Consider the following 12,333-nt stretch of genomic DNA (forward strand, 5'->3'; position numbering starts at 1 on the left):
TTCAGTTCTCTTGCATTCAACAAAAAAAATGGAAAATTAGACAGAGTGGGGTTTATTTACTAAAGCTAGAGGGGGCAAGATTAGTCACAGATCTACAGAGAAACCAATCAGCTTCTGTCCTCAGCTTGTTTCATTAAGCTTTAGCAATAAAACCTGGAAGCTGATTGGTTTCGGTGCAGAATTGTGACTAGTTTTTCCCTCTCTATCTTTAGTAAATAAACCCCACTGTCTGGTTGGCCAGCTTTGTCTAAATAGTCCATAATATCATCACTATGGGCAGCCTTTTTGGCCAGCAGGTCAGGTCCACTGGGATATTAAAGGGCAGATGCAGGTATCCAAGTTTTCTTTTGATTTATTACCTGTTTAGGTAGACTGTGACAGGTTTACTTTAAACTATAGTGTAGTCATCTAAATGTAGGGATGGGAATTAATAATCATTGTTAAAATTTGAGTTATTCCCGCAGCAATTCGGTTCATCCAGAGGGATGCGTTTATTGAGTCCCAGCACAGAATAAAGTCCACAAGATACTTGCAACAGATGGCAAAATCCAAATGAGTAAATAGTACAATGAATAGCAGCCTTCTGAGTCCCATCCATCATTTATGTTATAGCAAGCATAGAGAAACTACAATCCAGCATATTATGCACCTAAGTAGCTTCCATGCATGCAATAATGTGTATTAGAATCTACATCTGTGGTTCTATCATGATGAAGAAAGAATGTGTGTAAGAATGAATGATTAACAGCTCAAATCTTCCCCTGAAATATTAGCCTAACACTGGGGGGGGGGGGGTCCGATTAGCAAAGAGTCATCAGCTCCTTTTGTCATGTAAAATATAGTAGGCTTGGACAAATTCTGGCCTGGTCAATATGTCAGTACTGTATGTGTGTGTGTGTATATATATATACATATATAGAATATCCTCCATAAATCGGCCAACATATTGGAAATGGAAAATCTACTTTATCTGGGACCATATAGAGATAACCATGCAGTACTAGGCCATTATGTCTGATAACAGTCCCTATATGCAATAAAGGATGTGCAAGTTCAGAAATGATGTACAAAGGCTTAAACAATAATTTAAAGCTTTTGGAGCTGCTACAGGGTCATGGTACCATATGTAGCTTGCAAAGTAAGTATTTTAAATGTGTTTATGCCGTTAAAAAAATAATTGACAACATTCTTTCTTTGTAGGATTTGTACTACTACTCTCCATCAGCAACTAATTCCACTGTTCTAGCAGAGGCCATGGACCAAGCTATTGCCATGTTTGACACAGTTGAAGAGGTTGTCAAACACATTAGTCCTGAAACATGGCAGGAAGACCTAGAAAATCTCTATACAGATACAGCTCAGTACCGTGGAAGGACCTTTCAAGAAAAAAAGTCTAAAGGTAAGGAACAGCTCACAGAAGAGTAATACTGAAGAAAAAAAAAAAAAAATGTATATATATATATATATATATATTGTACGTAATATATATATATATATATATATATATATATATATATATATATATATATAGTGACAGAAACAGACAGACCCCCAAGAATCACAGCACCACACGCAGTATATTACTATTTAAAATAAGTAGAAAATGTTTCACCCTTTCACAAGCCTTCTGGTAAGTAGCATAGCAAGAGCAACCTTTGATTCTTCATATAGATACATAGAATAAAAGTTTATTCAATGCCAAAATGTGCCAACATCTCTGGTAATAGCACTGAAACATCTACATGGCAAGGTAATTGGGACTTTATAGGCACATGAAAGCTTAAGTAATACAGTCAATAATCACTACAAAACCTTAAAACCTTTAAGTTTTTTATTCAAAATCTATTAAAGGATTGCGTAGAAAAATTGCTGATTGGAACAGAAATACATCCTTGCTGTAATTAGTTATTGAATAATACACCACTCATATCCCACATGGCAACAAAATTAAAAATATTTATATATACCGGTATATATTGAATGAAATTATCCATGTTGAGTTACTGACACATTTTAACAAGCTGTCTTCTTCAACAGTACAGGGGGTAAGTTTCTGAAATATAGTATACATCTTTAGTACATATACATGTCATCCATGAGCATACTCATTGTTATAATACAAATGAGCCCTTGCATATGCAATTCAAGGAAAAGAAAAACATCAGCCAAAAAATGTAAACCCAGATTGATGCCTTAACCTGACACCTCATGGAATCCACCACATCCTCTAAAGGTGGTGGACAGACACAAGGTGGCAAATGGTTGCCTGTTTATATATACTTGTGAACTGTCACTCTCTGTTCTCATTAAAAGCCTGTGTTACATCCACGCACATGAGGTTTCCCCACGCATTAGCAAAGACAGGCTTCTATGGAAGTTGTAAACCTGCCATGCTCTGTGCGTGTGGGCAGATGTGCCAGAGGGCTCATGACAAAACCCAAAGGTTAGGCAGAGCTCTTCTGCTCATCTGACATGAGCCAGAAGTATGAAATTTGTGGCACTGGAGGGGGTGTGAAGCCAACGTAAAGGGGACTGAAGTTCCTCTTTAAGTGGTGCTGTGATACCTAAAGACCTTACATGGCAGTGGTCTGCAAACTGTGGCCATTTGCTTGTCTTATTCCAGCCCATCCACTGACACCAACAATGATCACAATCTGTATCGTTGACACCAACAACGGGGCATTATTCCTCCCACTGACATCATCAAAAGGGCACAAGTCCTCCCCCTGACACCAATGACGAGGCACTAGTCAGCCCACTGACACACAAGATAAGGCATTGTTTACTCCCACTGGACGCCCGGGCATTTTCTAATCCTACTGGCCCTAATCTGACCCCCCCTAAAGTCTGAAGAACAGTAAACTGGCACTTGTTTAGAAAGTTTGGAGACCCCTGTTATATGTGTTGAATGGTGTGGAAACCACTAGATCTCAAGCACACTTGAACGGAAATAACCAATCTATGTGCTGCTCTCTTTTCTTTGCTTTCTTTGCTTCTCTGGGTCTTTCTCATCTTAAAGGCAAGAGGCCATTTGCACACAAACTCTTGTGGTTGGCAGATTTCTGTAAGAAATTCCTCTAGCCGTAACACTGTTGTTGACAGCTTATGCTAGTCGGGATCTAGTAATGGCTTCCAGCATGTGTGCTCCCTATAGAGCTTGGTAGTTTCCACGAGTGTGAGCGTATTGTGCTCCCTCCACTGACAGCTGCTAGGCTCTAAAGCAGGGGGTTACTTTGCTGCCTATACAACTAAAGCTGGCATCCTGCCAATCAGAAAATTTGATCCAACATGACCACTCATGCAAGTCGTTCCCACCAAAAAGTATGCATCAACAGCCCTGAAGAAGGGGGCATCAATTCCCCTGAAACATGTTGGCTTGATGTACATGTCGCTAGTTTTTAATAAAGGTTCATGAACCATATTTTAGAAGTCAAATTTCTTTGGACACCAGGCGCTCCTTTCTTTTTATCTAAGTCTACATGCTGACCTTAAGGTCACACAGAAAAGGCAGCAGCTCAGTCCCCTCGAGAGCCCATCGCCATCATCCATCACTGGGCACTATCCAACAGAAGGCATTCCTTCCTTTTTTCCCACATGAATACCCACTTAAGACCAGTGACCAATCCAGTAAGTCCAATACAGTCTCCAACACAAGCTAAGGCAGGGGTAGGCAATCTTAGCATTTCAGCTATTGTTGAACTACAAGTCCCATGAGGCATTGGAAGACTCTGACAGCTAGAGGCATAACTTCTAGAGGCATAATGGGATTTGTAGGTTCACCAGAGCTGGGTGCCAAGGTTGCCCTCCCCTCTTCTAGGGTTCAATCTAAATTTAGTAAAAAATATTTAGCATACAGAATAATCATACACAAATGGTACTTACATACCTACACCAACAAAAACAAGCATAAAAGTAAAACAATAAACTGTGCTTTTAAGGAGCAACTGAAGATAAAAGTGCTTATAATATACAATATGTAAACACCACATGGAGAAAGTAACGTGTTGTAAACAGGCCGGTACTGGTGCAAAAGTCGACCAGTACAGATTCATTGCTGTACAAAAGATAAATAGCACCACTTGCTACGTCTCGGGGGGCAATATCCACACCCCCCTCCCCAATACCAATGGAAGTTATGATCAATAATATATTGTTTTTTAGCATTGGGCTACAACTTCGAGGGGATACTACTAGCAAAAAAAAAAAACCCAAATCCCCTTTACAGACACAGAAAAAAGAAATATAACACCAAAAAAATATATAAACAAATAAAATAAAAAGTAAAGAAGCCAGAAGTGGACAAATAATCTAAACTTCATAAAAACTAGATTGGGGTCCTATAATGGTTCCACAAGGACATTTCCTATTTCAGTTGACTCCCTAAATACATTCCAAGAAAGCCATAATTGGTGGTATTTTTCATATGTATCTAATTTGTGCGCCAAAAGCAACTCCATCCTCTCAATATAATCTATCTCTGCAACCCACTCAATTAGAGAAGGAACCTGTGCTGACTGTCAGTGGTATGGTATAACCAATATCGCTGCTGTCAACCAATGCCTAAGGATACCCTTTTTATTACACTTAAACGAGCCTGGTAGAATAGAGAGCAAAATCATTTGAGGGGTATTGGGAGCATTCCCAACGAGTATTTAGAAGTAGCAGAGGGGTTTAAATGAAAGCATACATATCTTTCATGGGCTTTCTCTATATCTTTACAAGTTCTCTGAATTATTTACCTGTTTCCTGGGGTTGCTTAAAAGCTGAAGTTATATAATTAAAGAAATTGCCTTGTAGAATTGAGGAATTAATATTACCAAGCATCGGTTTGGACTTGTCAGATGCTACTAACTGGCAGTGTTTGTCCCTGTTATTTCGTACAATTGGGCACAGCACCCGACACATTATTCAGTGCTCAGTAATTACACAACAGCATAAACAATTACAATATTTTAATAGAGATGCATAGGGGTTGCACTAATGTGATCATTAGCAAAGCAGAAAATGCCTGGAAAAAAAGATGAGGTGATTAAAGTTTAAATCTGAACTGTTATATGAGTCATAGGAGTCAAAGAAACTATATCACGGGGGAAAGGCTCAATCAGAAGCAGCACCCAGCTGATTACACTGAATAATGTATTGATCAGACAATTTGAGATAAGGACTCTCTATCAATGTACTTATTGGGTTGTTATCGTTATCTGTGCCAATTCACTGCAGTACCTAATATAAAAGGTGAATGTCCAATAAAAGATGGGGCTTCAGAAATTTACCATTTAATGGGAAGCTGTGGGTTTTTAAATATTTTCTTTTAGATATATATGTGAACAGCTTAAAACTGAGCTCCTGGCAAACATTTAAATACACTGAAAAAAACAAAAACAATTACATAGGGATTAAAATGAAAATATTTATCGTACAATAACAGATCGTACAATTTTCCTTTTATCAATACGGTTTGCACCAGAAAATACAATATACAACATCACTTCCACATTTTTATTCTGTTGTACGAGAATTTTCGTAGGTTTGGTAACCTTTTCACTTTCGATATGGAGACCAGCATGCAAAAGAAAAAAAAAATGGACTATCATTTATCCGATAATCTCATTGTGTGTACCAGGCATTACTGTTCCATCTGCTTGGCTGTACTTTGTGGCAGGACAGTGCCACATGAATAAAATAAACTTCCATAGTGTAATACGTTTAAAACAATATTTTGTTCAAGTAACAAATCCTCATTACACTCACAATTTCTCCATACAAAATAAGGCTGTTTCCTGCTATGGTGGACGCTGTGACTCACCTGCGCTCCAACCACCGGAAATGAAAGTGATGTCAGACGCTTGACCTGCTTCTTGACCGGTTTAGCCACACCCACATGGCGTCCTCTGAAGCTCACAGTAATGCCTGGTACACACAATGAGATTATCGGACGAATGAACGTTCATTTTTTTTTTCTTTTGCATGTTGGTCTCCAAATCGAAAGTGAAGAGGGTGCTAAACCTACAAAACATTCTTGTATATATTCTGTATATATATATATATATAGAATAAACATGGGGAAGTGATGTTGTATATTGTATTTACGGATGAAAACTGTATTGATAAAACGAAAATCGCATGACCTGTTATTGTACGAGAAAAATTTTCATTTTTTATCCCTATGTAAGTTTGGATAAACTGTCTTGATCGGCTCTCGAAAGCTGCGTACTAATGATCAGATTATCAAACCATCCCTTTGAAAGCGGTATTTTTAGTCCAATTTTCTGATCGAGTGTACAGGCCTTAAGAGAGCATCACATGACTGATGAGCTTATCCCTCTGCTCGCTTTGCTCTATCCTCCTGTTATCTTTTCCCTTCACAGATTTTTTGCATACAGCTTACCTGAAAGGATATTATTACTGCTTTTCTCACACCCAGTGTGTATGGTGCTGTAAAGGGGAATAAAAGAAGCTGATGCCATGACATATTCATAAAAAATTGGATATGGATATATGATGATTTATCCTATTTATTATATATATATATATATATATATATATATATATATATATATATATATATATATATATATATAATATATGCTGTTTTTAATGATTTATTAATGAACAAAGAGCTACATAAATCCACAACATAGTTGGTTGCTAGGAGACTGGCAGCCGATCCATACAGCAACTTTTGTTGCTAGGAGGCAGCACCTGTACCATAACAACCAATAATGCTGTGCAGCCTGGGGGGCTAAACATAAACAGAGGTAAACATGTCCAGTAGGAACAACACGGCCACAGTGCTGCCCCCTACCTTGCGTTCATCAGTGCCACATGAGGCAGTTGCCTTAATTGTCCTCATTTGCGGCGTGGCCCTGATTACCACCACTCAATGAGGCATCATGGCACATTTTGCATGGTACACTTTATTTAGTTCCCAGAGATCTACCCTATCCATTCATATAACCTAAGAACCTTCCGTGTTATTACAAATGAGGTTTCTGATCAAATAAAGGATTTACATTTTTCTTGGCAATCTCCTGTGGCTGATTAGGAGGTATTTTCGGGATTCTTTTTCACTGATATAAATTACTTTTAGGTTTAGAAAATGTTCACATCAATTAAATGCGTTAGATGTGTCCTTGGCATTAAGAATTGTGAGAAGAGCTAATCTAGAATAAAAGTATCAATGTTAATAAATGTAAGCACATAAGATCAAAGAAGAAATGGATTTCCTCTCTCTTTAAAGCTTCAATTATCAGACTTTATACATTTGCAATAACCTGGAGTTAGACTGTGATCGGCAACACACACATTTTTTATGGGCTAAACAATATTATTTGTTATGTAAAGACCAGTTTCACTAAGCACTTTCATAGTCTATTCCAGGGCATAATAATTGAAAAAAAAATATGTTGTACATCACTGCAATACATGCACATGTTCTATTCTTTATAAAGAAGAACAAGGGCTGGAAAGCACAGCTAAATATAGATACTAAATCAAATAAATCTGTAAAACCTACTCACTCTCAAAAATATCCAAAAATACAGAGTGATACTCATATGGCAAAAAGTGCATACAAAAAAAAAGAAAAGGGACATAAAGAAAGAAATGCCCAAAAGCGCCATATGGTCCTGAGTATTGAGGTGTATATTAGCAAATTTTTCCAAAAAAAATAGACCAACACAGTTCCTAACATAAAGAATAATACAAATTTGTTGAATCAAAAAGGAACAAATGGTAATAAAAAAAAAGAAAAGACCTTCCACCTTGCCACCAAATATTGACTACGTAGTCGCTTAAAAACACTTTAAAGACCCTACAAATGCAAATAACATTCTCGTTATTCTACCAGAAATGTTCTTAATTTTGTGTTTTAGGCTAACAACACACAGCATTTTGTGGACTGAATGGTGCTCAGTCTTCTTCTGCTAAACTACTAAATAACAACCCCCCCCCCCCCCCCACACACACACACACACACACACTCCCCGTATCCTCATATCCTCAACTCTACAACATAGGAACTAATTGCTTTGTAGTAAAAGATAAAAACTGTGAAAGCTAATTAAACTCCTTGAACATAGGAAGTGTGCACAGGACACAAGACAGCTCTAAACTTCTGATACGATTAAGAGGTTTTGTTTTTTTTGCACTTGAAGAAAAGATATAACTGTTTTGTTTATATCTTTTCAGTTACTCTGTGGTAAAGTAAGGAAACAGAAAACCCTCTAGTATAATAATGTGCTTTTTCTAAACAAGAACACTGCAGATACAACCATACAACCTACTTACAGTTTTAGGAAAACAATACAAGGCATACAAAGTAATATAAATATCCATACAATAAACATGCATGTGCTATCTAACCTTCCTAGCCAATGAGCATTGACAATGGTGTGTATGCTATGGGAATACACTAAAAAGTCATTTAGCTTGGGTTATGTTGGCTTCACAATCTCTGTAGGCAACCAGGACTCCAGGCTACTTAAGCAAATGCAGGGAACTGGGTTCTCTCTTAGTGTAGATCTAATGTCATACTCAGACGGAGTCCCTTCTTTGGTCTTGAGAAGTCTCCTCCAGAATCTTCTATGGTCTTATGGAGTCCTAGTTCCTTACAGAGATTGTGAAACAAATGTTATTAAACTGAATGAGTGTGATGAACTAGTACAGGGCTCAAACTTTCAAGTCCTAAGCTACTAGCCAGGCCCTAAGAGTTACTTGTCACCAGTTTCCCCACCCAACCCCCACCATGCCCCCCCCCCCCACCCCCTAAACACACACTCTTAAATTATCTCATGAAATGACAATGCTAGTTATTTTATGCAGAGTTAAATTACAAAAATAGATATTTACAACAACAACTTTAACAATATTAACATAAAGCATATTTCATTGCTCTGACTGTGATAACTAAAACAAGGATAAAATATGATTGGCTTCTATATGTATAGACCATTACTGCCTTGTTAAGTAAATATTTTAATGCTTCATAGCATTAAAAAAATGAAAACCAATGAATGACATTTTTACTGATTTAAGATGCAGAGAGACCTACAGCGGAGCACAGCACTGGATAGTAAAGTGGGAGCTACCAAAGTTATCTTTTCCTATTAACTAGGCAGTCTAAGCAACCAATCACCAGCTTGTTAATAGGAAAAGTAAACTTTGGCAGCTCCCATTCAACCCCCCTCCCCACCCTGCCCTGCCCCTACCTCATATAGTTCTTTGCTGACTCCGGCTGTATGCCAGGCCGCCCTGCTAAAAGAGTGACAGGGGCAGAAGCTGGGAGGAGAAGGGGCTACCATTCAACCCCGCCTGCCGGTGGCCCCTCTGATGCGCCTCCACACCTATTACCACTCGCCTAATGCGAGCAGGCAAGAGAAACATTTTAAGGGCTGAGCTAGTATACATTGCATATCATTATCAACCTTTACTTTGTCTCATTGGATACATTTGATACAATTCATGAGGTCCAAAAGCAATAACCATGCACATGTGATAAAATTAGCAAATAAGACTTACATGTGGATGTGGGCGCTGCTCCTTTACTTGTTATGTCTGAGTAGGTATGAACAAAGAAAAATATTTAGCTTCCATCATTTATTAGTCAATATATAAATTTGTCTATACTAAATAGGCAGTATTGAGGGAAAGGATACTGATTCAGGGGGGTTGATGTACTAAGGGAATATTGGCTGTTTACTTAGCAAAGTGAATTTTCACTTTTGGAAGGGAATTAACTCCAAAAGCTAATCATGCCCTGTTTTTTCAATTTCCCTTGAATGAAAATGGGTATTCTTCAAAGTGAATTATCTCCACATTCAAAAAGCTAAATGAAATTTTTTTTACAAAGTGAACTTGCTTTAGTAAATCAACCCCAGTATGTTCAAATGTTTCAGGTACAGGGCTGCAAATGATTTCTTTTTTTTAATTGCTAACAAGGAACTAGAAGTATAATTTGGTTTTATTGGTTTGTGATTTTGTTCATTAACCACTTAAGCCCCGGAGGATTTGGCTGCTAAACGACCAGGGGGTATTTTGCGATTCGGCACTGCATGACTTTAACGGACAATTGCGCGGTCGTGCGACTCTGTACCTAAACGAATTTGGCGTCCTTTTTTTCCCACAAACAGAGCTTTCTTTTGGTGGTATTTGATCACCTGTGCGATTTTTTGATCATGCGCTATAAACAAAAAAATAGCGTCAATTTTGCAAAAATAGCAATATTTTTCACATTTTTTTATATGAAATTCCCCCCCATAAAAATGTAAAAATCAAAATTTTTTAACATTTTCGGCCAATTTGTTTTATGCTACCTATGTTTGGTAAAAAAAATCGCAAAAAGCGTATTTTGATTGGTTTGCGCAAAAGTTATCGCGTTTACTAACAAAGGGAAAGATTTTTGTCATTTTTGTTGTTTTTTTTTAACGCATAATGGCGGTGATCTGCGATTTTTTTTGCGGTACTGCGACATTGGGGCGGACAGATCGGACCCTTGACTGACATTTTTGACACTTTTGGGGTTACCAGTGACATTTCTACAGTAATCAGTGCTATACATATGCACTGTTACTGTAAAAATACACTGGTAGTGAAGGGGTTAACTTTATTTGGGAGGGAGGGGCTGTGTGTGTCCCTAGGGGCGTGCTTTCTACTGTGATTGGCTGTGGCTTGAGCTGTAAGGACACTGATCAACGGATCTACATAGTAGATCCGTGTGATCAGTGTCTTTACACCGAGGAGAATGACAGGCAGCTTGTTTACACAAGCTGCCTGACTTTCTCCCTCTCCCCCACCGATCGCAGAGTGGCCGGCGGACATCGGGTCCGCCGGTCACACGCGCGGGGGGGTCCGTGACCACGCGGGAGCGCGCCGCCGCCGGCGCGCGCTCGCTCCCCAGACCCTCCCAGGCTAGTGACGTACCGATACGTCACTCTGCCTGTGAGGGGCTGACCGCCGCAGTATATAGTCGTGCGGCGGTCGGCAAGCGGTTAAAAGACATTAGCCTATTTCTTCATTTGAAATGAACTTCTTTAGGAAGTGTGTGCAAAGATGGAGAATGTAGCCAAAACTATGGTTTTTGGCTACATTCTCCATCTTTGGACACACTCTATCCTATATAATCAAATAAAGAACACAACAGTGGCTTCTCCTTTTTGTCTGTCTCTATCTAAATAAAACTTCATATTTAGCAAGAGAGGCATAAGGGAGCAGTTTTTATTTTGTATAGTTTGAGCTCCAGCTTTTTATCTCTGTAAAGAACATGCTTCGAGTTCTAGTTTTTCACTCTTGGCAGAATGCACAATGGTAAGGGCAGGGGCAGATCCAGAGTCTAGTCTCGGGAGGGGCACTGTCAGAAAATAAGTTGTTGCTTACAGAACTGTATTGCAAAACGAACTGCCACCCTCCCATGCATCAGGGCCCCCAGAGCCCTCTCTTTATTACATCAGGGTCCTCACAGAGCCCCCCTTCTTACATCAGGGTCCCCACAGAGCCCCTCCCCTCACATTAGGGCCCCCACAGAGCCCCCCCTTACATCAGGATCCCCACAGAGCCCCCTCACATCAGGGTCCCCAGAACTGCTCCTACTCACATTTTTAGGCTGACACTCAGATTCACTATGCTGGCCTGGCCTGGAGTAGCTGGAGAGAGGAGGTGGATGGAGCTAACACTCCACTCAGTGCGCAGCAGAGGAGGAAGAAGGCTCCGCAGTGAATGCTGGGGCCTCGCTCTCCTCCTCCTCCTCAGATGAAGTCACTGGTTGCTAGACGCCGGGCGGCGATAACAATCAGTGCACTGCAATATAGTAAGGTGACCTGATTTTTAAAATGAAATTCAGGGACATTTTTTTATTGGCAAATGGTAAACTATTTTATAAGTATATTTTCCTCAAATAATATATGCAGTGTATGTGGTATGTGTTTATGGAATGATTGTATGAAATAAACGTTATTTCTCACATTTCGTTTATGAGATTAAAAAAAAAAAGATACTTCTTAGAATTTTTGGGGATAGGACTACCAAATGTTAAGAAGATAAGATAGAGAAAAAACTTGAAGGAAGGGACGGGGTGGCAAAATTCAAACCCAATCCGGGCAGGGGCGGCTCCAAACAATTTTTTGAGGGTGCTATGGTGGTGCTTGAGGTAAAAGCGAGGGTGCTAATGCGGTGAGTGAAGCGCACACCTGCAAAAGGGAAGAAATATCGCAGAGCTGCGATGTGCAAATAGTGGTGATACCCCCCTGATATATAATCATAATACAATGTACAATTGATGTGCATATTTTACATTTTATTATGATTATATATAGGGGGGGTCACCACTATTTGCACATC

The 12,333-nt window shown here is 39.1% G+C and overlaps 1 protein-coding gene across 1 annotated transcript in view; it reads left to right on the plus strand.

Moving 5' to 3' along the window:
* The window catches only part of PDGFD (platelet derived growth factor D), a 443,240-nt gene that overhangs the window by 377,355 nt on the left and 53,552 nt on the right, over positions 1-12,333 (plus strand). Inside the window, exon 5 of the mRNA XM_082244812.1 lies at positions 1,201-1,399. Coding sequence (XP_082100938.1) covers positions 1,201-1,399 — 199 coding nt within the window. The remainder of the gene's footprint in view (positions 1-1,200; positions 1,400-12,333) is intronic.

The sequence above is a fragment of the Pelophylax lessonae genome (genome assembly GCF_965119305.1).
Source record: "Pelophylax lessonae genome assembly, chromosome: 2".
NCBI lineage: Eukaryota > Metazoa > Chordata > Amphibia > Anura > Ranidae > Pelophylax > Pelophylax lessonae.